The sequence below is a fragment of the Pteropus medius genome, unplaced genomic scaffold (genome assembly GCF_902729225.1).
Source record: "Pteropus medius unplaced genomic scaffold, Ma_sr-lr_union100, whole genome shotgun sequence".
NCBI lineage: Eukaryota > Metazoa > Chordata > Mammalia > Chiroptera > Pteropodidae > Pteropus > Pteropus medius.
Genome location: NW_024348533.1, coordinates 1,152,626 through 1,177,574, shown reverse-complemented (window position 1 = coordinate 1,177,574; position 24,949 = coordinate 1,152,626). Strand labels below are relative to the sequence as shown.

General features: G+C 38.9%; 1 protein-coding gene across 6 annotated transcripts in view; it reads left to right on the top strand.

Annotated features, from left to right (window-relative positions):
* Positions 1 to 22,693, top strand: part of CDC42SE2 (CDC42 small effector 2) — a 97,410-nt gene extending 74,717 nt beyond the window's left edge. For 5 of the 6 annotated variants that reach the window (XM_039879994.1, XM_039879993.1, XM_039879990.1 and 2 more), the window contains 3 exons: positions 17,323 to 17,424; positions 20,552 to 20,667; positions 21,288 to 22,693. In XM_039879994.1, the coding sequence (XP_039735928.1) occupies positions 17,323 to 17,424; positions 20,552 to 20,650 (201 nt within the window). In that variant the 3' untranslated portion in view covers positions 20,651 to 20,667; positions 21,288 to 22,693. Of the gene's footprint in view, positions 1 to 17,322; positions 17,425 to 20,551; positions 20,668 to 21,197 lie in introns of all 6 variants that reach the window. The other variant, XM_039879991.1, reaches the window with a different exon arrangement.
* Positions 22,694 to 24,949: the final 2,256 nt, after the last annotated feature.

The window sequence follows — 24,949 nt, the reverse complement described above, 5'->3', positions numbered from 1 at the left end:
AAAAGAAATTAACAGAATAAAAACTCAGGAAATAGATGATACAGGGAATGCAGAAGAACTAAAACAAAACAACATGAATATTCCTCAGATGATCGAGATATTGAACTCATTAAAGAATACATTATTAAAGAATACATAATGTATTCTTCTTTAATGAGTTCAATATCTCGATCATCTGAGGAATATTCATGTATTCTTTAATAATGTATTCTTCTTTAACGAGTTCAATATCTTGATCATCTGAGGAATAGGAGAAAGAATGAATCGAGGAGAAACAGTGTTTGGAAATGATGTAATAGCGGAAACAAAGAAGTCCAGTAGAAGGGCTAGAAGACAAATCTTACAGAAAGTAAAAGAAAGAGATATGGAAAGTAGAAGGGAAGAGTTAAGTAAATTAGATGGTTAACCCCAAGAGTTCAAAATATGCCTAATTAGAGTTCCACAAAGGAGAGAACAGAGGAATTGGAGGAGAATAAATGATGAAAGTAGCAATACAGGAACATTTTCCTGAACTGAAAGACAAACACCTGGGTTTCTTGGTTAAAGGCCTCTTGAATGAAAAAAAAAAAAGAAACCATTTAGTGAGATTTCAGACTGTATGCACTAGTCATTTAGTTAATTAATTGTACTACAAGGTATTTGTGGATGGTGTCAGAACAATGTTTTATATTAAGCAAACAAGCAAAGAAGCAATTTTACACAAAACAGTACAAGAAAGGAAATTAGCTCTTTCGCCTTGGCTGGCCACGGACATGCCATCCAGACCGAGGAAGACCTGTAAACTTCAGGGCCAGGTGAGCCACGGGCATGACAGCATTGGCAAGCGCGGGGGGCTGAGGTAATGCTGGTGGCATGCATAACCACAGGATCAACTTTGACAGTTATCACCCAGGTTCACCCAGGTTACTTTGGGAGAGTCGGTGTGAAGCGGTATCACTGAAAGAGGAACCAGAGCTTCTGCCCGACTGTCAACCTGGATAAACTGCAGACCATGATCATTGAGCAGACACGGGAAAATGCTGCTGTGTAGGAGCAGCAGACTGGAGCTGCTCCTACCACTGATGTGTTGATCGGGTGCTACAGAGCTCTGGGAAAGGGACCACTCCCAAAGCTGCCCCTCACTTCACGGTGAAGGCCAAATTCTTCAGTATAAATTCTTCAGCATACTCACGGAGGGGAAGATTAAGGGTGTTGGCGCGGGGCCAAGTCCTGGTAGTCCTGAAACTACACGGAGGAAAGTTCATTAAATGCTCTTTTCAAAAGAAAAGAAAAATTAATTCTAGAACTCTTGTTGGCTCAAGTGAGAACAATACAAAAAGTTAATATAAACATTTTTTTCTCTATTTTACATATTAAATGTTTGAAGGGAATTATGACCTTTTTTAAAAACACAAAGATGTTTGGAGTAACCGTCAGTACAGTAGTGTGAAGGAGCGACAGGGAGACCCCAGAGCTGCCACAGTGGCTGTGGCACTTTGGCACATCACAGGCTCTCCCTGGGTATCTTCATTTCCCATTGCTATTGTAGCAGATTATCGCAACCTTAGTGTCTTAGAGCAACTTCAGTTTATTATCTCACAGTACTAGAGGTCAGAAGTCCAGCATGGGTCTCATTGCACTAAAATAAATGTAGGCCATTGTATTCCATCCCATTTCCTCTGTGCAGTGTACAAGTGTCCACCGTCACTGCTGGCTGTAGCACACACACTCGTGTGCACGCTACAGACAGTACACAGTCTCAGGTGGACCCAAGGTGGCAGAACTCTCTTGTGTTGTACATCAGGCATTAACACTCAGAAGCATGGAAAACCATGTCACTGGTTCTTAGAAAAGCTATTTCAAATTAGTGTTTTTAACCTATTTTGTGGTTCAGTTTTCATATTTGTAATATGTGACTTAAACCAGATACTAACTTTAAATAGAAGGAGAAAAAGAACTCCCTGCGTTCGCTTCAGGTTTCTCACTGAGATGAGAACATCTAGTTCCTTTAGTTTTGCTTTCAGCAATCTTGCCCTTGAAAAGGTCACTAAACTTGCTTAGCTGTTGCTTTTCAAAACAAATTTGGGGCCTCCTGCAAACTTATCATCTGTCACCAACTATGAAATGTATACCAACTGGGAAGAGGTATAATACAGGGTAAAATATAGACAGCACTGCAGTTAGAATTAAATTTTATTTTTTATTTTAAAAAATTTTTCAATTACAATTGACATTCAATATATTAGTTTTAGGTGTACAGCATAGTGGTTACACATTTATACCACTTAATGATATGATAGAATTGAATTTTAAATCTATTACCAGCAACCTAGCTATTTATAAATATTTTCTTGTCTTTCTGTACCTAGATAACTCCATGCTTGTAGTTCTAGTTGGGTGTTTTGATTTCTTTGTAGTGCTCTATGGCTCTCGTCTGTCACAGAAATGGCTCCTGGTATGAACCCTCTTCCCTGGGGGCCGCTGGTGGCATTCCATGGAGCACACCAAGCCCTAGAAGCCAGAGAAGTGGAACGATTGTTATTGGTCCCAGAGTGGAAGATGCAGTGCAAGTGGGCATACTGAAAGGCTTATTATTTTCTGAAGTTTCAACCTAAATATGAGAATTTGGAACCCAAAGTAGGCTATTCCATTATCGTAGAGCAGACTTTTTTGCAATCTCTGCAGTGTCTAACTCCTTGTTTCTCTCGTGTATCCTTTGACATACGAATCAGAGACTTTTGGTTACGGTCTTAGAAACTAGACTTTCACAGGTGCCTCGTGGCCCACCTGGGATCTGGACTCTGAGACATCTGTACCAGAACCTGGAACACTGTTAGGGCTGTCATCTCTGTCTTTTCTTGATTCTTTTCTTTGCACATTGGCTTCTTAACTTTCTGACGAGTGATGGGTATTTTTTCCCTCATAGGCAGTATGGTTGCCCTCAGCTCCAGCTTCATCATTTCACTTTAACAGCCATGAGAAGAAAGTGCTGCTCTCTGCTGTTGACCTTCCCGGGGAAGGAGTCTGGCTCCGTTTGTGTCATGTGCACACCTCTGTGATCGGGTGGTGGACCACTGTGGTTGGCAGCCTGTTAAAAGTCATGCGGTTGGGTTTGGGAAGAGGCGATCTCAGAGGAGAGGAAGGCAGCTGCTGTTTTTGAAACAAATTATGCAGAAAGAAACGGCTTATGTCCGCTACGAAGGTTTATATCTATGCAGAGGATAAATCTCAACTGGTCAGTTTGAATATGTTAACTACTCTGGTAAAAGTGTAATAAAGCTGTCCTAAATCCTTTAAGAACAATAAAAATTTATTATTTCAGCTACTGTTTAGGTATATAATAAAAGAGTTAACCCAAATCAGTAAAATAAAAAACTAAAGGACATATGAATTGCACAAACAGCTCTATCTTTTGGTAAATGATAGTTTCGAATGTCAAAACCATGAATCTCATTATCCAATATTGAAACTTCGAGACTCTTTCATATCCTATTGGTAGAATAACCAAAGATGAAAGAAGGCCAAAGACTTGATGCCAGCACAAGCCTTCAGCAGGGTTCCATTGAAGCTACAGTCTGTCGGTCCTTAGCCCCAGTTACTTTGACTTTTGTGCCATATTAAGTAAATTTGGTATGAAAGATAGATAATGAGCAAAGGGTATAGGCTTCCTGTATTATCTTATACTTAATTCATATGGTCTATACCCCTCCCCCCAAAATCATAAGTGCTATATCTTTTTGAGTATTTTATCAGAACTCAGTGGATATATGTTGATTTATGAGTAATAAAATCTTCTGATGAATAATTTTTTTGGTATATTTTAAAGTCATTATAATAATGCCTGTTTCCCAAGGTTACTTTTTTATGTCTATTTTTAAAAAGTTTTTCTTGCTCTATTTTAATATTCTGGATATAATTTATAATAGTTTTACATGTTATCATAGCTTTAAATGTTACAACTTATATGTTACCTTCAAAGCTGGTCTGACTCAGCAGTAAAGGAGTTCATAGACACAGATGGAGACAGTGGATTTAGCAGCTCACTGATACCTGTCAATAGATATGACCTCTGTTTGATCATCCTGGTATGCTTGAGGTCCGTCAGATCATCATTGGAATAAAACCATGACTCACACTTGAGGTGTGTTGTACAAAGCTTGGTTAAGGCACAGAGGAAAGGAATGAATGGTGAGAAGTAGGTTTGAGAGAGAAGGGTGGAGCTGAAGTTCGCTGTCTCCATTCTACGAGGTAAGGTTGGGCTCTTCTCCCCTGCCACCCCAGCACCGGTTTTACTGAGGTATAACTGACATATAACATTGTATTAGTTTTAGGTGCACAGCATAATGATTTGATATATGTATATGTTGTGAAATGATCACCACAAAAGTTAACATCCATCACTTCACAGTTAAATTTTTTTTCTTGTGATAAAAACTTTTAAGGTTTACTCTCTTAGCAGCATTCAAATATACATCACAGTATTGTTAACGGTGGCTGCCGTAACCTAACGTTACACCCCCGAAACTTGTTTATCTTCCAACTGGAGGTTTGTACCTTTGACCACTTTCACCCTCTTCTCCACCTGCTGCTCCCTGACTCTGACTCTCCATTTCCGTGAGTTCAGTTTTTTCATATTCCACACATAGGTAAGATCATACAGTATTTGTATTTTTCCGTCTCCTTTCACTTAGCATCATATCGTCCAGATTCATCCATGTTGTGAACAGCAGAATTTCCTTCTTTATAAACAGCTGATTAATTTACCTTTATACACACACACACACACACACACACACACACACACACACACACAATGTATGTAGCATATTTTGTTATCTGATGATGGACGTTTAGGTTGTTTCCGTGTCTTGGCTATTGTGAATGTGCTGCAGTGAGCATGAGGGTGTTTCTTTCTTTGAAAAAAACAATTTCCTTTACTTTGGATTATGTACCCAGAAGTGGAATTGCTGGGTCATATGGTAGTTCTATTTTTAACTTTTTGAGGAACTGCCATACTGTTTTCCATAGTGGCTGCACCAATTTACAGTCCCACCAACAATGCGCAAGGGTTCCCTTTCTCCACATCCTTGCCGATATTTGCTACCCCTTGTCTTTTTGATGACAGGCATTCTAACAGGTGTGAGTAATATCTCATTGTGATTTTAATTTGCTTTTCCTTGATGGTTAGTGATGTTGAGTACCTGTTGGTCATCTGTATGTCCTCTTTGGAAAAATGTCTGTTCAGTTCCTTTGTGCATTTTGTAACCAGGTGGTTTGCTTTTTTGCCACTGAGTTCTATGAGTTCCTTATATATTGTGGATGTCAGCTCCTTATCAGATATATGTTCTGTAGTTATTTTCTCCAAGGTTGTCTTTTTATCTTGTTGATAATTTACTTTGCTGTGTGAAAGTTTTTCAGTTTCATGTAGTCTCACCTGTTTTTTGCTTTCATTGTCTTTGCTTTTGGTGTCAAATGCAAAAAATCACTACCAAGACTGATGTCAAGAAACTTACCCCCTGTGTTTTCTTTTAGGAGTTTTATGGTGTCAGGTCTTACATTCATTTCTTTAATCTATTTTGAGTTGATTTGGGGGTATGTTGTTTTAAGATAGAGGTCTAGTTACATTCTTTTGTATGTAGTTGTCTAATTTTCCCAAAACAGTTTACTGAAGAGGCTGTCCTTTCCCCATTATATATTCTTGGCTTCTTTGTCATAAATGAATTGACCATACATTCATGAGATTATTTCTGGGCTCTCTGTTCCATTGATCTTTATGTCTGTTTTTTTAATGTTGATACCTTATGGTATCGATTACTATAGCTTTATAATATAGTCTGCAATCAGGAAGTGTGATGCCTCCAGTTTTGTTGTTCTTTCTCATGATAGCTTTGACTATATGGGGGCTTTTGTGGTTCCATAGAAATTTTGGATTTTATCTACTTAAAAATTAGAATTTTGATAGGGAGTGCATAAAATCTGTAGCTTGCTTTAGGTAGTGTGGACATTTTAATGATGTTAATTCTTTCTTTCCATGAACATAGTATATCTTCCCATTTGTGTGTTCCTTAGTTTCATACTTCAGTTTGAATTCTTTCATTTTGACATTTTTTTGGTGGAGTCTTTATGGTTTTCTATATATATGATCATGTCATCTGCAGATAGTTTTATTTCTTCCATTTCAGTTACCTTATATTTTTTCTTGCCTTGCTCTGGCTAGGACTTCAGTAATATATGTTGAATAAAAGTGGTGAATGTGGTATCCTAGTCTTAATCCTGATCTTAGAGGAAAAGTTTATGTTGCCAGTGGTCTTGTCACATATGGGCTTTATTATGTTGAAGTATGGTCCCCTATACTTACTTTATTGAGAGTTTCCACCATGAATGGATGTTGAATTTTGTTAAATGCTTTTCTGCATTTGCAATGATCATGTGATTTTTAGCCTTTATTTTGTTAATGTGATATACTATATTTGTTATTTGTGAATGTAGAACAATCCTTGCACTGGAATAAATCCCACTTGATCATAATGTATGATCCTTTTAATGTATTGTTGAATTTGGTTTCCTAATATTTTGTTGAGAGTTTTTGCATTTATGTTCAACAAGGCTCTTGTTCTGTTTCTTTTCTTGTAGGCTCCTTGTCTGGTTTTGGTGTTAGGGTAATGTTGGTCTTGTAAAGTAAGTTTGGAAGTGTTCTCTTTTCAATGTTTTTGGAGAGTTTGAAAATGATCGATATTTCTTTTTTTAAGTGTTTGTTAGAATTCACACTATAGTGAAGCTGTCTGGTCCTGTATTTTTGTTGAGAGCTTTTTGATTACTGATTAAATCTTACTCATTACTGTTCTCTTCAGATTTTCTTTTTCCTCATGATTCAGTGTTAGTAGGCTGTATGTTTCTAGGAATTTATCCATTTCTTCTAGATTGTCCAATTTTTGATGTATAGTTGTTCATAGTAGTCTCTTAAGATCCTTTTTATGTCTCGTATCAGTTGTAATGTCTCTTGTTTCATGTCCAATTTTACTTATTAGTAAGTCTAGCTCAGGGTGTGGCTATTTTGTTTATTCTTTCAAAAAGTAGCTTAGTTTTATAGATATTTTCCTTTGACTTTTTAGTCTCTGTTTCATTTGTTTCTGCTCTGATCTTTGTTATTTCCTTCCTTCTACTAACTCTGGGCTTAATTTCTTCGTTTTAGTTCTTGAGGTATAAAGTTATGTGTTTTTTTGTTTTGGTTTGGCTTCCATTTTTATTGAACATTTTCCTGCAGTTTCTAGCTACTTCAGTTACATATGAACTATAAATAAGAGGTATGATTCTTATAAATGAAGAAACAAAATTACGATTATTTGCCAATGATATGTTTACATATCTGTGTTTCCCAAAAGTATTAAAAAATAACTGAAAATTATTAAGAGGCTTTAGTGTAAACGCAAAAGATAACTACTCAAGTGGGCGATTTTTTTGTATAAAATAACCAGTTAGCACCATCTAAAAAGATCCCATTCACAGTAAGGACAGAAAATATTTAAACATCTGAAAATATCTTTTACCAAAAAATTTTGATACTGTTATAAAAATTTACTATATTTGGCTGGAAAAAAATGAGTGGAGAACTTTATTTTTGGATAAGAACACATAATATAAATTTTTAAATGTAATAACTATGTATATGAAAAGGTGTTCAGTATCACTTGTCACCAGGGAATTTCACATCAAAACAACAATGAGATATTACTATGCACCTATTAGAATAGCTAAAGTCTAGAACACTGATAATTCCAAGTACTGGTGAGGATGTGAGCAACAGAACTCCCCATTCAATGCTGAATGCAAAATGGTACAGCCACTTCAGAATGCAGTTCAGCTATTTCTGACAAAACTGAATAGTGGTTACTATATGCTCTGGAAATCCCACACCTAGGCATGTACTTAAATTATTTAGAAACTTCTGTCAACATAGGAACTTACTCGTGGATTCTCATAGCAACCCTGTCACAACTGGCCAATCATGGAAGCAACCAAGATGTCCTTGTCTTTTCGAGCTCTTTGTTAATGTAGGCATTTATCATGATGAACTTTTCTTAAAACTGCTTTCGCTGTATCCCATAAGTTTTATTATGTTTTATGTCCATTTTCATGTGTCCCAAAGTGTTTTTTTTGTTTTTTGTTTTTCCATTTCTCATAGTTTTCGATCCATTCTCCCACTGGAGGTCATCTTCTGTTAAACTCCTCCGTTGAATTTTTCAGTATAGTTAGATTGTTTTCTTCAGCTTTGTGATCTTATTTTTTCTTTGTTGAAATTCTCACTTTCTAGTATTTTCCTCCTGATCTCAGCATGTTTATGACCATTAGTTGAACTCTTTATCAGGAAAATCCTTTACCTCCATTTCATTAAGGTCTGTTTCTGGAGTTTTATCTTGTGCTTTTGTTTGGAACATAGTCCTCTATTCATTTTCCTTGACTTTCTGTGTTGGTTTCAGTCCAGTCCAAACTTTTGGTTGTCCTCCGTCAAACCGTGTGGTTGTCCAAGCTGCCTTCTTTGTTGTCGGTGACTCTTAGTCATTGAGAGTGTGCCAACATCTGTCAGCATACCAAAGGGGAGGGTCTCGGTCATCACCTAGATGTAGGCTGATTGGCAGCTGGGCCCGAGGCATCAGCTCTCACATTCTGCAGTAGTCTGTTCAGGGAAAGGCTGGGAGATGGTTGTTCCTGCCCGCTCCCTCTGCATGCAGTCCTGGAGGAATAGCTGGTTAAGAAGTGTTCCTTTGCATGCTACATGATTAGTACTTTTTGATAAAAACTGTTGATTAAAAAAACTTTTTGGTGGCTTAGATGTTGAATTGTTTTTAATGAGAAAAAAACATTCAAACTAATGGTATTCTAAATAAAAAATACACACAAAAACTGTAAAGTTTTATTTAGGGAGTACAGTGAACAAGTGGGAATATACTGTAGAGACTTGAGCAAAGGCCAAAAAATAGCAAGTGAGAGTTTGCCGGAGGCTCTCAGATTGGAAGGTGGGAAGAAACATCTAACCTGAAGAGAATTTTTATTAGAATTTTTGTGAGCCAAACTGGCAACTTTGCCAGGGACAAGATCTCAGGTGCCTGAGGGAATGAGTTTTAGAGTATAGAATTAAGGAGAGAACTAAGGAAGATCATGAAAGTGGGGAGAAAAGCGCTGGATATTAACAAGATTTTGTGCTCCCTCGAGGGTGGTTGCAGCTCCAGGGGTCTGGAAAAGAGAATTAGCTCTGGCATTTCAAGGGTATGTGAACCTAGATGCACAGGGACACTGGACAGGGCTTGCTTAAGGCAGAGATAAGCCTTTCACTAAAGAAGTTATAGGCCTGGGGCACGACCACCCACGGTGACCTGCCCAGGTAGGAATCCATGATCAGACTGCCCTGTGAGGTTACTTCTCAGCCACCAATTTTATTACAAAGACCCTTTTTTTTCTTTAGCCCACAAAGGAAGTATAAAAACATCATATACAGCAGGTCCTCTGATACCATGTTTTAGTTCATTTTGTTATAACGTTGGTAAGATGCTATAAGAACTTAACTCTCATATCAATTAGCCTATGGTAAAAATTGGTTTCGTTTATACCTTGGTTTGCTTTGCGTCACAAACCCTATGTACGACATTAAGTGAGCACTAAGTGTAATGTCAAGGTAGCAGTGAGCTGTGTTTAAAGTGCCTGGAAGTGTTTCTGGCATGGAGTAAGCAGTACCTATGAGTCCTTTTATAACTGTTCAGCTGTAGGTCTTAAGGCGAGTGTTTTGAAACCATCAGTATCAGTTTTGAGCCATCAGTATCAGTTGGAGGCCTGTTCGGCATGCAGATTCCTGCCCAGACATACTGGTTCTAAGATTCTGTGGGCAGAGCTTAGCAGCCTGCTTTAAGAAACCGTCCAAGGGTTCGGCTGCTCACCAAAGCTGGAGAACCACCGCTTTAGAGGTTCCACCCAGAAAAAAACCAAAACAGTGATGATGGTTGAACTACAACTCTCTGAGACACAGCATTACTGTGAAGCACAGAAAATAAAACCATCAGCTGAGTAAATTTTTTATGCAGAAATATAAACTCTGCTAGAATTAGCATTACCTTTTTTTTTTCTTTTTACATATTTGTTATATAATAGGTCCTTGAGGAATATTTGGTCACAATATTTGATAGGACAAAGATTTTGGAGAACTGAGCTGACATTGTCCCTTTAAAAACCTTTTATTCATTCAGCAGCCATTGTTGTCTGATGCACAGCTGTGGTCATAGAACTTAGTGTGGTGGGTGAGGCAGACCGAGCAGATAAATTATAAGGTGGTGTTATAAGTGCTGTCATTGAGAGGAGCCTTGTGCTCTGAGTGTTCAGACCACGGAGCACCCAGCAGCTTCAGCTCAGGAGCTCATGTTCCAGCTGGGCCTCAAGGAGCAGACATTTGCCAAGTGGGGAGACCTTTGGAGTGAGGGCGTTTTGTGCAGTTTGTTGACATGACAACCATGAAAGGTACTGCTTTCATTATTTTGTGTAAGTGAAGACCCACTTTTCCTTCCTACAAAAACTATCACATTCATGTTTTTACAGTTGACCCTTGAACAACGCAGGTTTGGATGGCGTATCTCCACTTACAGGCGGGGTTTCTTGAGTTGACCTGTGCATTTCAAACCCACGTTGTTTAAGGGTCACCAGACCCTTATATGTCAGGTTGGGAATCGTGTGCACGGAGAGTTCACGGGCGAGCCTGGGCAGTCAGCTCCCCTAACCCTCGTTTGTCGATCAGGGGTCAGCTGTGTTATAAGCACTTTCATTAGGCTTGTTTTCTGTCCTATGAAGTGGGTGGATAAGAGGATGCAACTTGAAAGCAGCTTGTGCACTCGGAGTCACTGTCAGTGGCATCACAGAAGAAATTACTGTTCGTCTTAGAAATGCCTGGTAATTAGTTATGCTGTCGATATTACAAAAATTAGCTTCGCTTATTTCAGAGGCTCCCACATTTTCTAATTTTGGTGCTCTGAACACTTCAGTAATTTTTCATGCTACCCACAGGCTAAGAGAAATATTTTAAAGATTTAACTAGTCACCACTAAAAGAATACACAACCAATACATAAGCTAAAAGAAAAACTAAACCTTTTATTTCATTTTTGAAAAAGTCCTCACAGGATGTGTGTGCCTGTTAAGCATTGCACAGCTCTTTACGTGGTGGAATCAGAATGAAACCGCCACCCTCTTTTCCAGTTCCATACTGACTTTTGTACAGTTCTTAGGTTTTTTTCACAGTGACCACTGAAAATTCTGTGTTGCAAAGGTAACACTGCTGAGGAGTGTGTGCTGTAATGTTGAAATCTGGAATTATCTATCTCAAGTTAGTAGTTTACACAGTACCACACGTGTTGAGTATCACCATGTTCCCCTCAAATTGAAAATGTCCTTGAGCCCTGGGTGTCTGCTGGGTGCTCAACAGGCTGGGGCTTGTGGGTACATTTAATGTAATTCACAGGAGAGGGATTCACTTTTACAACTCGAGACTTTCTGTAGGTCACATAGTTAAGCCAGTAACCTTTCTATTTCAGCGTTTCATTAGCAGGTCACACTGGTAAAAGGAGTTACAATCTTACAGCCTGAAAGTTCTGGCATTATATCCCTCCCCTATTCATTTAGTGTCCATTTCTAGAACCTTCAGGCCATCCCACCGTATGCTCTTACCGTAAGCTTCCTGTTACCCTGTGGGGCCTGACCCTAATTTGCTCCTCGGTGGCATAGTGTCTGCATACTAGGCTGCCCAGAGAACAGTCTTAGAGGAAGTTTTAACTTTTAAGTGATCAGGCAAGCATCGTTTTTCTAGAAGCTATCCTTGATCATTATTTTAGAAATGTGAGGGATATAGAGTATTTATATTGCTACAAAAAATGTGTTTGAAAAACTCAGCCTTAAAAACTATGTGAATGTCATGTTTATACATTCACAAATTTATTCTGAAAAAGTCTGTTGATGAGTTGCTGTGTGCCATGTATGGTGCTGGCCCTTGTGGATTCACATTTATATGTCCTCTATAGGAGCACATCTTCCATGCAGTGAACAATTTAAATTTGGTGGGAAATGTAAATTTTACTTAGGTGGAGGCGGACACGGACACTCTGGGAGCTGGAGGCACCGACCCACCCTCAGACTAGAATAGAAAGCAGAAGGCCTGACATAGTTACATCAGGAGCAGTGGGAAGATTGTTCCGGGCAGAGGCACAGAAGTGAGAACATATTTAGGAAACTGCAAGTAGCAGATGAAAACAGGGAAGGCAGGAGTAAAGATGAGGTTGTGGAGTTCTGACTTATCCCCAAAGATGTGGAAAGCCATTGAGTGAGTGACATGATCACTCTGTACTTCAGAAAGGTATATCTAGATCCACGGTGAAGACTACGGGGAGGAGATGGAAGGTTGTCAGAAAGGAAGCAATTAGGTTAGGGGGCGACTGCGGTGATGTAGGTGAAAGGAGATAGAGACTCGAAATAAGGCTGTGGCAGTGACATGGTGCTGGAGGGAGTAAGGGGCAGAATCCACAGGACATGACCGAGGAGGATGCGATGTGATAGTCTGAGGGAGAGCCCTCAGATCTGGCTTGAAGTACGAGGAGAAGCATTTACCAGAACAGGGACTGAGAGGAGGAAGGGTCACTATGGGACAGAGGAGATTGGAGTATCCTGTCAACATTCACATGGAGGTGTCTGGTAAGCAGTTGATTGTAGAGTCTAAAGCCCAAGAAAGAAAATCAGATTTAGTAGTTATCAGCATAGAATTAATAAAGTGAAGACATAGAAGTAAAGGGACCTAGGATATACACCAGTGTACACAAGGTAAACAAAAGCAGAGAGATCAGTGGGTCTGTTGGAAGAATAACCACTGGATAATCCTTCTCTGAGTTTTACAATCCAAGTTTTAAAAATATCTGCCTAGTAATTTTTAAATTTCATAATAGTTTATGTGATGGACATTATCATCCCTCTGCCCTCCTGTGCTGTGTAGGGGCCATTCACTCTGCTCACGGTGATCCTGGACAAGGCGCCATGCCAGGCCCGGGTGTCCTTTCTCCTTGAGCAGTGTTTGAGTCTAGGAGCTTGGCCCAAGTAAGGCAGCCTGAGGGCAAGAGGGTTTGGTTAAAGACTGCCTAGAACCCAGAAGCCAGAGGAAGTTCTGTGGAGACTTCAGGGGAAATCTGCCTTGTTTTCAATAAAGAGCTGTTTCTCTGTGTGTCATTACAAGGTGGAAGGGCTAGGCTTGCTGCACCAGCGTTGCTGCCAGCCTGAGACTAAAGCTGACAGGAGGAGGGGCAGGGGGCAGAGCTGAGAAAATGGGCCACGTGGAGCGGGACCTCTGAATGCACTGAATACCTTGCCACCGGACCTTAATGGTTTAAGCCGTTGTTCTTGTTGTTTTGGGGTTTTATTTTCTAGGAAGGAACATGTAATGTGAGTGTAGGGATGATACATATGAACAGCAGTGTTAAACTAAATTGATATTGTAGTTGGCCACATGTTATTTGGTAGCTCTGTAGTATATTTTTAAATATACCTTTTAGTAGTTTTGGAAGGAAGACAGGAAGTGAGTAGGGAGTGGTTTTAGAATTGTAAGGCATCAGAAAGAATGAGGACAAAATTAAGTTCTGATGGAAATCAGACATGAAATTAAATGTTTATTATATTTGTTTCACACCATTTTTACTAGTACACAATACATAAATTTTTATGTAAAGTCGTAAATTAACAATTCTGTTAAAAAAAACTTATTAGGAAAATTATCAAATATATACAGACGTAGAGGGAACAGAACTCCTCATCCACCCCCTGCCCACAAATGTACGTAGCCACCATAGTTATTTATGGGGGGCCATCTTGTTTCACCTCTGCCCCCGGCACTGGAGAATTTAAAGCACATTCTGGACTTACCACATCCACTCTCAGAAGGTCTCAGGTGCCTTTGCAGGCCCTCTCCTCCTCACCCCCACCTACGTCCCCAGGCAGCCACTGATCTGCTCTGTTACAGCAGTTTGCATTTTCTATAATTTTATATAAATAGAATTATATATAGCATGTGCCTATTTTGTGCCATTTCTTTCACATTAGTTTCCTCCACTTTATAGTATATGTATCAGTGGTTCATTTTATTGCTGAAAAAGAACTTTTTAAAAAAAGATAACTGCAGTATTATATTACCTTACCCCAAAGTATTTTAAAATTATTTTACCCCAAAATTATTTTAAAATAATTTCTTACGATCATCTAATATTGTCAGTTTTTAAATTTCCCCATTGTCTCGTAAGTGCTTTTATAGTTGGTCTATTTGTATCAGGATATAAACATTGTCACACAGTGGCACTTTATCGCCTCTCCTTCTTGCATCTACTCCAAGTTATTAGTTCATTATCTTTAATAATGATTTAACTGTGATGAGAAGTAATTATGTAGAAAAGTTAGAGGAAGAGACTTTTTTTTTACTGCCCCCTTCACCCCCCCGCAACACAACTATTCATTTTTGTGTACCCCTAGTTCTTGACTTTCTGTAGGAGTTAATATTTTAAGGATAGCAAGAATTATTCAAATGGTTGACAGTCTTAATGAAGTTCCCTGTAAAGAATAAAGTGTTTCCAGGAGAAACTGTGACTCGGCTTCTGACAACATGTCAGAGCAGAGGGCGCCACTTCCTGTTTTTCTTTGCAGAGGCGACTCTGGAATTCCCCTTGTTTGCCCATGATTTAAATCTTGTCTCTCTTGTCGTCTTAATACAGCACACCAAAAAAGTGTGCAATTCTGTAAATGTCTACATGTGCCTGAAAAATAGTACTTTTTATATTTTAAAATATTTAATTATACTTAGAATCTAGGTTTTGATTGATGAAGGATGTTATAATTGAAGTCTAAGCACCTCTGCCTGTGTCTAGATCCCTCTCTCCCTACCTTCTCTGTAACCTTATGTTGATAATCCTTTATTTTTCTTTATCTTCTGCCTCTTCTTTTGGATCTTTCACATCAGAAATGAAGCATAATCAAGTCTTTCTCATGTTCACGGTGAAAATTTCCATCTGTCCTCATTTCCCCTCCCCTTCAGCTCCTGCCACCTTTCTTCTCCCTGTGCAGAAGGCCAGCTGTGTCCAGCTGCCTGTGTTTGATTCTCCATGCCCCTGCCTGGCCCCCGGCCCCCTCCAGTGCCTCCCACTCCTGTTGCTCTGACACTGCACTGTCTGGGGTGCCTGTTTCACGTTGCGGGGCCAGTGGGCACCTCTCAGTCCGTAGTTGACCTCTCACCAGATATCAGCTGTGTTTCCTGCTCTGTTCTTGACACTTTCAAGACACAATTGATTTTCCCCTAACTTCAAGATGTTTCTTTTTGGCCTCCTTTGATGGTTTGTTTGTCTCCACCCAATCTTAAATGGGTTCATCTGTGCCCCGCCCCTTTTTTTGCTAGGAAATTTCATTAACTTGTACAGCTTTATTATCTGTTGACTCTCAATTTCTTATCTTCAGAATCCTACTTCCATACATCCACTTTGCTCTCTTGATAACTTCACTGGGATGTGGATGTCTCACTGATACCTCAAATCCAGTGTGTCTTAAACTGAGTCTTTCATCGTCCTCCTAAAGCCTTCAAGGGTTATCTAATGCAATGACTTGTGCGTATGCTTCTCATATCTGAAATCCATGCCTTTCTCTTATACTTCCCCTCAATTCCCAAATCCAGTCAACAACCAAATGCTGTTTATTTTACCCACTGATCACCTCTTAAATCTGTCCACTTCTTTCCATCTCTGCTGCTACTGGTTGAATCTAAGTAATCTCATCTCTTCGCCAACATCACTAAAATAACTTTTCTTTTGGCCCCCTCCAACCTGTCTTTCACCTATAGCTATCAATTTGGTCATTCCCCTGCTTTAAAAGCTGTGTTCCTTCTATCTTTAGGGAAGGAAGGATTGAAAGCTTCCATTTCTGTATCATAAAATCAAGGTGAGGTTAGAGGCCAACTCAGCAAAGTTCAAGTTTAAAAGTATTCACTGTCTTTAGGCCTTTGCGTTTTGGTGAGAGAGCAGTCTTTTGAGCCACTTTAGTTAATGTGCTTTTGAACATCCTCCTTCAGTATTAAGAATGTTATATCATTATTTATGAATGTATAGTAATACTCCTTTCACAAGCATATCAATTCACAGCCATATCATTTCATTCATTTATTCTTTCAAGAAGCATTTCTAGGTGAGATGGATGGAGGCCTGAGGGCACCATGATGACTGTTTTTTACCAGCATCTTCCTGCAGTAACTCAACTGTTAGAATAAATTATTTAACATGGATATGTGGGCCAAGTTGTAGCCTTCTGCTAAGCCCCAAACACACCCTTCTGGAGGAAATGATGCAAATTCAGAACTATTAGAAGTTGCTTCTGTGTGTTCACATGGCATTGGATGATCTAGACTCCCAGTGGCCTGGAGTAGATCTGATTCTTTGAAACAGGCGGGCCCTCTGGCTGAGACAGGTAGCCCCCTCTGCACCTCAGGAAGGCTTTGGAGAAAGTCTGCAGCTCTGCAGACACCATTTGGGGATTCTAATCTGCAGCAGCGAAAGCCAGGTGACAGTAAAACAATGTGTACTGGCTTCTAAAATTAACACATGAACTTTCTGCTTTTTTAGAAAATCATGTTCTAAGGAGGCACCACCTGGGTCTGTCTTCATAAGTTTTTAGGATTTATCAGGATCGTACCAGTTTTTCAGGAGGTGCAGACATAAAATACCGTATTCAGAGGCAGCCTAATGCCGCATGTTCATATCATACATAACTAACTTCAAGAGTAGGCGTAGAAAGAGAAGAGCTGGGCTGATAATAGAGCATGAAGCCAGCTGTGCTGGTGGCCCCTCCCAGTTAGATCACAGTATCTAGAACTGTGGAAAACTTGGCGACTCTTCACATCATTGAAAAGCAATGTTTAAAACCAGAACATTGTACTCAAATCACAATGTATTCTTTGCTAATAGTAGTTACTGATAATTTTATATTTGTGTCATTTTTTTAAAAGAATAAAACTTAAATTTTATACTGTTATGTTGATGGCCAAAATAGACCAAATAATCTATTTTAAGTTCTAAATAACAACCTATTATTTTGCTTTACCAGTCATTTTTTTGTGTGTTTGCATATATTCTTTTGGGATTTCATCTTAAGTAATTGTGGTAGTCCAGGATTTGGGCATTTTTGTATCCTGGGCAAATTTATTATATTATTAAACAATCATTCAACCATAGTATAGCTATCCATCACAATAAGTTATTCGTTAACAAGGTCATTTTCCCAACACATTGCTCTCATATTTTAGAAAAGGCACCGGCGGATTGACCGAAGTATGATCGGAGAGCCGACAAACTTTGTACACACAGCTCACGTCGGATCAGGAGACCTTTTCAGCGGAATGAATTCAGTAAGTATGTTGGTGGAACATGCAGATGAGGCTCTGGGGCACAGTTACATGAAACCTGTGTGACAGGCACATGTTTGTAATGATCACACTATGCTAAATGAATTTGTAGATATCAAATATAAATATATAATGTGAGCAAAGAAGAGAATAAAATGAACAATGAAAAATTAATCTCTCATCTAATTTGCCAAGTTATGCATTGGTTTCTATTTCTGATACGAAACTCTTCATAGCTGCTTTTCTTCTGAATAATACTTTAAATTTTAAATTTGGCAGTAAGATATGAAGAACCAGAAATAAGAAAAGATCTATTTGCTGTCTTTTATAGAGGTTTCAGTGAATTTCAGAAAAGACTTTCAGTTTACTCAGCTGAACTCTTTTTATTCCTTAATTTTCATGTAAGAGAAAAAGAGTGCAGTGTAATAGAAACACCACAAAATGAGAGTTTTTATCAGGGCTCTGTTTCCTTTTTGCCTTGAAATAAACTAAGTATTGAGAGCCTCTTTCCCCCATAGCTAAGGGAACAGATGTGTCTAAATGATCCATGAAGTGATTGGAACAGGAAAGTCAATAAGGCTTTTATGAACACAAAATCATGATCCATTGTATACTCACTCTACTGGACAGCGTTAACAAAAGACTTAACAAGGGAACAGAGACTTTTAAAATAGGTAGGTGGGTATCCTGGATACAGCAAACTTCAGTTACTAGGTAAGCAAAGAAATGGCATTTGTATCTTCTGTGAAAGGAAACAGCTTGTTTGTTTTAAACCTGTAGGAAAAATATTTCAATTCAGCTGCGTTTTGTGGAAATGTAAGAGGTGTGTCAGGTTGCTGTCAAAATATAATTCATTAGCTTTGTTTCTTGGATCAGCACTGAAAAGACTAAGTGGGACCCTATGACTTTTGTTAATATTGTTGTTATATACATATATAAATAGAGTGAATGGTTTCAAATTTCTTACATACGACGAGTTTCAGTCAGTCTCGTCTTCTTCCCCACTTCGGGGTTTTAAAAAATCTGTTTAGTACAAATTTCTGGTTCATGGTATTTACTTCATTAACTCTTAAAATTAAAATTGTGTTTATGCACATTTCAGAATTTCTTTTAAGAAATGTATTTGCCATTTTCCTGAAAAGCCTGGCTTGGTGTGTGTGACTCTTGCTCGCCGTTAGTTCAGGTAGAAGGCAGGCCTGGTCCTCGTGGGGCCTCCCTGTTGGCCTGCTCACTGAGGTGTAGTATGGAGATGGGCCCTTGGGTGGAGGTTCCTCACTGCAGTCTCTGGGCAGCCTTCTCTGCTGACTGAGGTGGAAATGTTATGAAGTCTTTTAGCTCTTTAGAATCACATAAGACTTTTTGTAGTCATTGCCTCTATTAGTAGTTGTATCAGCCATACCCAGACAGCCCCCTCCCCCACAGGCTGAGGGTTTTGAAATCCTTGTTTCCTCAAAATATCCTTGACAGTTCTAACTTGCAGAAGCCTGATGAGGTAAGAGGAGTCTGTTCTCCGGTGCGGTAATAAGACAAGCTCACATAGACGTGCTGTGTATCCAGAGAAATGTTTTCTCCTGAGAACTGAGCAGCTAGAATTTGGAGCATGGTTTGACGCATATAAAACAGCCATGCCACGCTGGATTATTGAACGGTCAAATGACTTCTTTTTTTCTCCTAAATACACTGTTCTTCCTAAGACTGTCTTTCATACTAACTTCTTGTTAGAAAAGATTCTTGTGACTTTTTTCATAACGTAGCCCTGTTGTGTTAAAATATTGTATGTCCATAGTCACCATGCTCAACACTGAAGGGTTACTATTAGAAAATCCAAATCTTTTAGTTTGAAATTGAAGAACTCATTTTTGGCATCATGTACAAATATAAAGGTGTTGTTTTAAAATAGGCCTAATCTATAAAAGCTAACCTGTCACGTTAGCTGGGGAATCATTCAGTACAAGGTGAAGTCCGCTGTGGTGTAAAACATGATGCTATTCACCCAGAGGAGCAGCAAATGAACTTGAACTGATAGCAGATGGCTGTAGCCTCCTCAGACGGAGCAAGTTTACTTAAAGTAGGCAGGTCTACAGATTTCACTTTTTTTCTTAATACTCTTATAAAGCAGTCATTTGATTGTGAATGTAGATATTATGGTAACACAATATATATCATAAGAGTAAGATGTCCCTGTGAATAAATTTTTCAGTAAATGGGTAAAAGTGTACCCATTTTCAGAGCCAATCATGCTTTCTCACTTAAACCCTTTTGGATCTAAATAAGCTATGCATTTTATTTTTTGCCATTCTCTCCTATTAGAAAATACTTAAACCTGCCTTACTCCAACAACTTAGGCACGTCTTATTACTTTCTTTAAACATATTGACTCAGGATCACCAATGAAAAAAAGCACCTCACATACTTTTTTTTTTTATTATGTGTTCAAATTAAGTAGTTTAGTGCATAGACGGTGCTCCCATCCCCCACTTCACCCCTCCCAGATCATAAAGCACCCTCTGAACTGATTCCATATATTAGACCAGATGTCTTGCTGACTTCCCTGCTAGGTCATCACCTCCAAAGCCTCCTTATTGCTCCTTTTTCTAGCAGTCTATCCCGATTCTTAGCTTCCAGACTGCTTTTAATATAAGATTGGAATAATGATGACAAACTAAGAGCACTTCACAGTTTGCAAATAACTTTATGTTCCTTTGTTTCAGCAAAGAAAAAATATCCCGGTATTTATATATCTACAATCTATTAGACAATAGCACAGTAAGGTAAATGGAGATTATCATGTTAACCATTTTATACATAAGGAGCCTGACACTCAGAGGAGATAAATAGTTCACCCAGAATTAGAATAGTAATAAGTAAATCTGAACTGCTGTCCAAGTCTTCAGATTCTTAGACCTTTAGTTTGTCAGACTAAGACTGTGTCAAGTTTGTGCGCTTTACCACATAGATGTTTTTTATCTTTGGCTGTTCTAATGTCATTAGTTTGTGTTTGATTCTATTGCGAGGCACTTTTTTCCCTATAAAAAGTACCCTTCTGAAAAACAGCCAGAATGCTGAGACATGAATTGCTTAGTTGCCTTGGCCCTGCTTCCTGACTTTTGTCCTGTTTGTCCTGTTTTAGGTTAGCTCCATTCAGAACCAGATGCAGTCCAAGGGAGGCTACGGGGGCGGAATGTCTGCCAACGTGCAGATGCAGCTTGTGGATACGAAGGCGGGATAGCGCCGGGTCCCTCTCCAGTGAGTACAGCAGGGTCACTTGTGGCCCACGAAGAGCCTTAATTACGTCTTGGGGCTAAGATACAGCTGACCCTTTAAGCACATGAGTAGGCCTACTAACTATGAATGTATTTTCCTTATGACTTAACATTTCTTCTGTAGCTTATACTTTACTGTAAGAACACAGGATATAATAGTACATGTACAAAATACGTGGTTCACCGACTGTCGTCGGTAAAGTTTCCCGTCAACAGTAGTAGGCTGTTTGTTAGGGTGAGTCAGTACCCCCGCAATGTTCAAGGGTCAGCTGTATTCTGCTCTCTCTTTAAAATTTGAACAAAAGGCAAAAATGTTTTACTTGGCTAAGTGTTTCAGGTGAGTATTAGTTTTATGTTGTCTTTAATGACTTCTAGTTGGGGAGGAGGCTTTGAGATTCTGGTGACAAGATGCTGCTTGTGTCCTTTAGAGGGAGATTATTTTGAATACTGATACTATGCAGAATCCCAAGTAGAATGAAGTAGTTTAATTTGGATTTTCTTTTGGTTTTATAGGTCATTGTGAATTTGTATGTTTTCTCTTTCTACTATTCTTTAATTTTTTTTTTTTTGTCGTGATTGCTTTTCTTTTCAACTGCAAAAAAGAAGTGTGATAGCGTCTTGTTCATCCTGTTGTGGTTACTCCAGTGAGATGTTACCTGTTCTGCTCCGAAGAAGCTGCTGTCAGATGAACCTGCATTCCTTCAGCTGGCAGGCATGCCTTTGGACTCATGGACAGAGTTCTTTAGATTGTGTCTTAAATTTTTATCAGTTTGGATCTGATCTTAGCATGACCTTTTTGTGAATGCTAGCACTATTTTGCATTATTTTTTCCATTTTAAATATTTCTCACCTCCAATCCTCTGCCTTATGATTCTGTTGGTAAGCAAGGACCTGCTATTTGTTGCCATTTATGTATATTTTGGAAGGTATGAGACCCACAAGCACAATGATTATTCATTTGAAACTTCAGCAGAATAGATATCTGCATGCTTTATGAAGTTGCTTTGTATGGGATGCCAGAAATGAACATTTCTTTGCTGCCATGGGCTGATGATACTGCTGCTATTAGAGAAAGGTTAGCTGTGGCACCAAGTCACATCAGTTTCACAAAAAAAGGTTACTTGTAGCTTATTTAGAAGTATGACTTTTTGGTCTGTTTAGTTAGAATTACAATAAAAGTCTGCATTCGTAAGCATTCAGGTGTAAATGTTCAGCATATTTATTTTGAGAGCAAGGACCTGTGCTTGGGAACAGGTCAGGTTCTGTATCTGAGTGGTGGTAACACCCTTAGCCAGTCTGGCTCCGAGCATCATCTTTACATTATTCTGTTTAATATTATGGTATCCAGTTGTTTCCAGTAGCAGTTTGAACTTCTGGCCTGTCCTGCAGTCAGTGGCCTCCAGATTCTGGAGCAGTGGAAGTTGCCAAGAGCAACACACTGACCTGGCTGAATCGTTGCCCGTGAAAACAACCTGTATGGTGAATTTTCATGGAATTGGTGAGAAAACCTTTTCTTAGGTTCCAACATATATTTTTTCTTTACATTATATTTCTGTAAATGCTTCCCCTTCCCAAAAAGGTGTAGCATTAAGCCAGTTAGTGGTTTGCATTCTTGTTAAAGCATAAACCTTTGTCCAGCTCAGCCCCATCTAACTGGTAGGATTAACATTTCATGCAGCAAATGGCACTTAACTGAAAAACTTACTTTAAGGAACTAGGTGTTGAAAATGACCACTTCTCTGTACCCCTCGCCCCTCACCTTAGTCCCAGATTCTTATGAAACAGGTAACTGAGTCTTAGGTCTATGTAGACAAAACGTGAAAGCATTTCTCTCCCAATTCTTTTGAATTTAACTTACCCACTACAGGGGGCACTGGATCACTCAGTCCTTGTACTTTGCAATTTTGAGCCTTCATAGGTGTCAGCCTCAAACAATCTGTCAAGGAAAAAACATTTATGTTTAGTAATCATAAAGGCACCTTGCATAATAAACTTTAATTCGCTAAAGAGCTGGTTTGCCATGGTCATTCTGATCAGCCAGACACACTGCTGTGTGCCAGCTCTTTAAAAGATAGACTGGTTTTTTCTTGGCATTGTCAGCACTGGTGCCATTTAGTCTACTTCTGTTTTGGCTTTTAAAAGTAATAATACAGTTTTTATACTTGGAATATAACTCCTGGAATGACAGTACAGGGGACCATGGTCCCTTTTCCCCAACACATGATTTTACTCTTTTCTGCTTCCGAGGACCAAAGACCCAAGTGCATGAGTCTGCACGGTGAGCCCAAGGCTGTGCTCTCTTCAGGCACCACTGACTTCACAGGCACAGCAGCCACACTGTCCGAGGGCACATGCTGAGGAGGGTGCTAATAAATTCAAGAAATAAGAACATTATGAAGAATTCTAAGATACCAACCTTGGACACAATTTTTTAGGAAGGTTTGAAAGCAGCTTCCTCACACAAGTGGGGTTGTAAATTTTGGGCAGGGATCTGGTCCCCCAGAGATAATATCTCATTTTAAAATTGAAGCTAACTAAATAAGATTGACTGTTAATAACTTTGCTGAAATACATGCTAATAACTGTTAAGCAAAGGAAACTGAATGAAGGTTTAACTAATGATACGGATTCTGTTATCAGTGACCTGCATTCTCTAAGCCAGGTGCACCCCCGCCCCCCAGCGTGAGGTGGCGTGGCGAGCAGAGTGGGAATGCTGTGGCCGGGTGCAGCGGAGGGGCCTTGACGGACGCTTTGTGAGATTAGCTTTCACTTTTGTTAAATTATAGCAGTTTCACTAGAGAGAGCAAGTTTGCCTTGATTTTGTTTAAAATGACTTCTGCTCAGCACCCAAAAGATAAAATTGACATATTTTTATAATATAAGCATACTTTTTTTGTACATTATGTTCATTCTTGAATAAAGTGAGTTCAGTGTTGGCTTGTAGATAATAAAAAGAAAGTATTGATTCAATAAATGTTTTCTTTCAATCCTGGTTTGGTTTTCCCTTTGTTTAGTTTTTTTTTCTTTCAAGGATTTACCAGAATTCACTCTTACATTTTCAGTTAAGACTATCATACAGAAATAATTGATCTCTTTTCTCTTTAAAAGAGAATTTAAATTTCTAAACTGGTAAACTTCACTGTACAATTTAACAAATGCCTGGTCAGAGTGAACCCTAAATATTGGAAATGGGACTTAACCTGTCAACATCACATGATTTTTAACAAAGGAATCAAACACCTATTCAGCTTTCCGTACTGAAGCATTTTATCCTCACAGTACTTGTAGGATTTAAAGAATTCTATTCCTTAGCCACATTTCAGGTGCTTAATAGCTTCGTGTAACGATCAGCTACCATGTTAGATAGTTACTGAACATTTCCATCATCCCAGAAAGTCTGGGCAGGTTAGAGTTTGCTCCCTAAAATAGTGTAGGACAGTGGTTCCCCAGAGAACACCTGGCAAAGTGTGGAGACAGTCTGATAGTCACAACTGGAGGAAGGGGTGCTGACAAATGGTGGGTGTGGAAATCAGGTAGGTTGCTCTATATCTGTGGCACATGGGACAGCCCCAGTGTCATGGTGCCACAACTGAGAAACCCTGGTTTAGAACAAAGATCTGTGTACTCACCAAATACAACCTGTCAGCTTGGTCAAATACTGGGACTGGGTCAGGTAGGTTTGGCTGTATCATGAGAACTGCCACACAAAGTCTGAAAGAGGAAAATCAATGAGAAAATTAGCAAAGAGTACTTCAGAAAGTTTTGAAAATTTCTGTCCTCATCTTATGGCCTAAAACTCAAAGGAAATTGTGTTAAGATGAAGTTGCTTGTAAGATAAAATAATGTGACAATCCAATAAGACACTGGTTACAAAGGAAAGTACTTGAAGAAACTGATGTTTACATATCAGGAGCTCTATTTTGAGCACATGTTTTCAAAGGACATGCATAAAATGTGGAAGAAAGGGCTCATAAGTACAAAAAGTAGGACAAAGCTATAAAAATAGTCCTAGAGATGGTCTGGAATTTGCTGAAACTTGTAAAAATGCAAAAATCTACAAAATTGGTACAGACAAGAAGGAAATTATATCCCCTTCTTAAAATATGCTCTTAGCAGATTGGAGAGAAAGTAATTGAAAATTTGAAAGTAACTTATTGTCTCCATTCAGCCTGGTCCAGCAACCATTAACTGAATCATATTGACTCATTGTATTTTGGCACCTTAACTTTTTTATGATGTTTCCAAGACTTTGCAGGTTTTGTCTT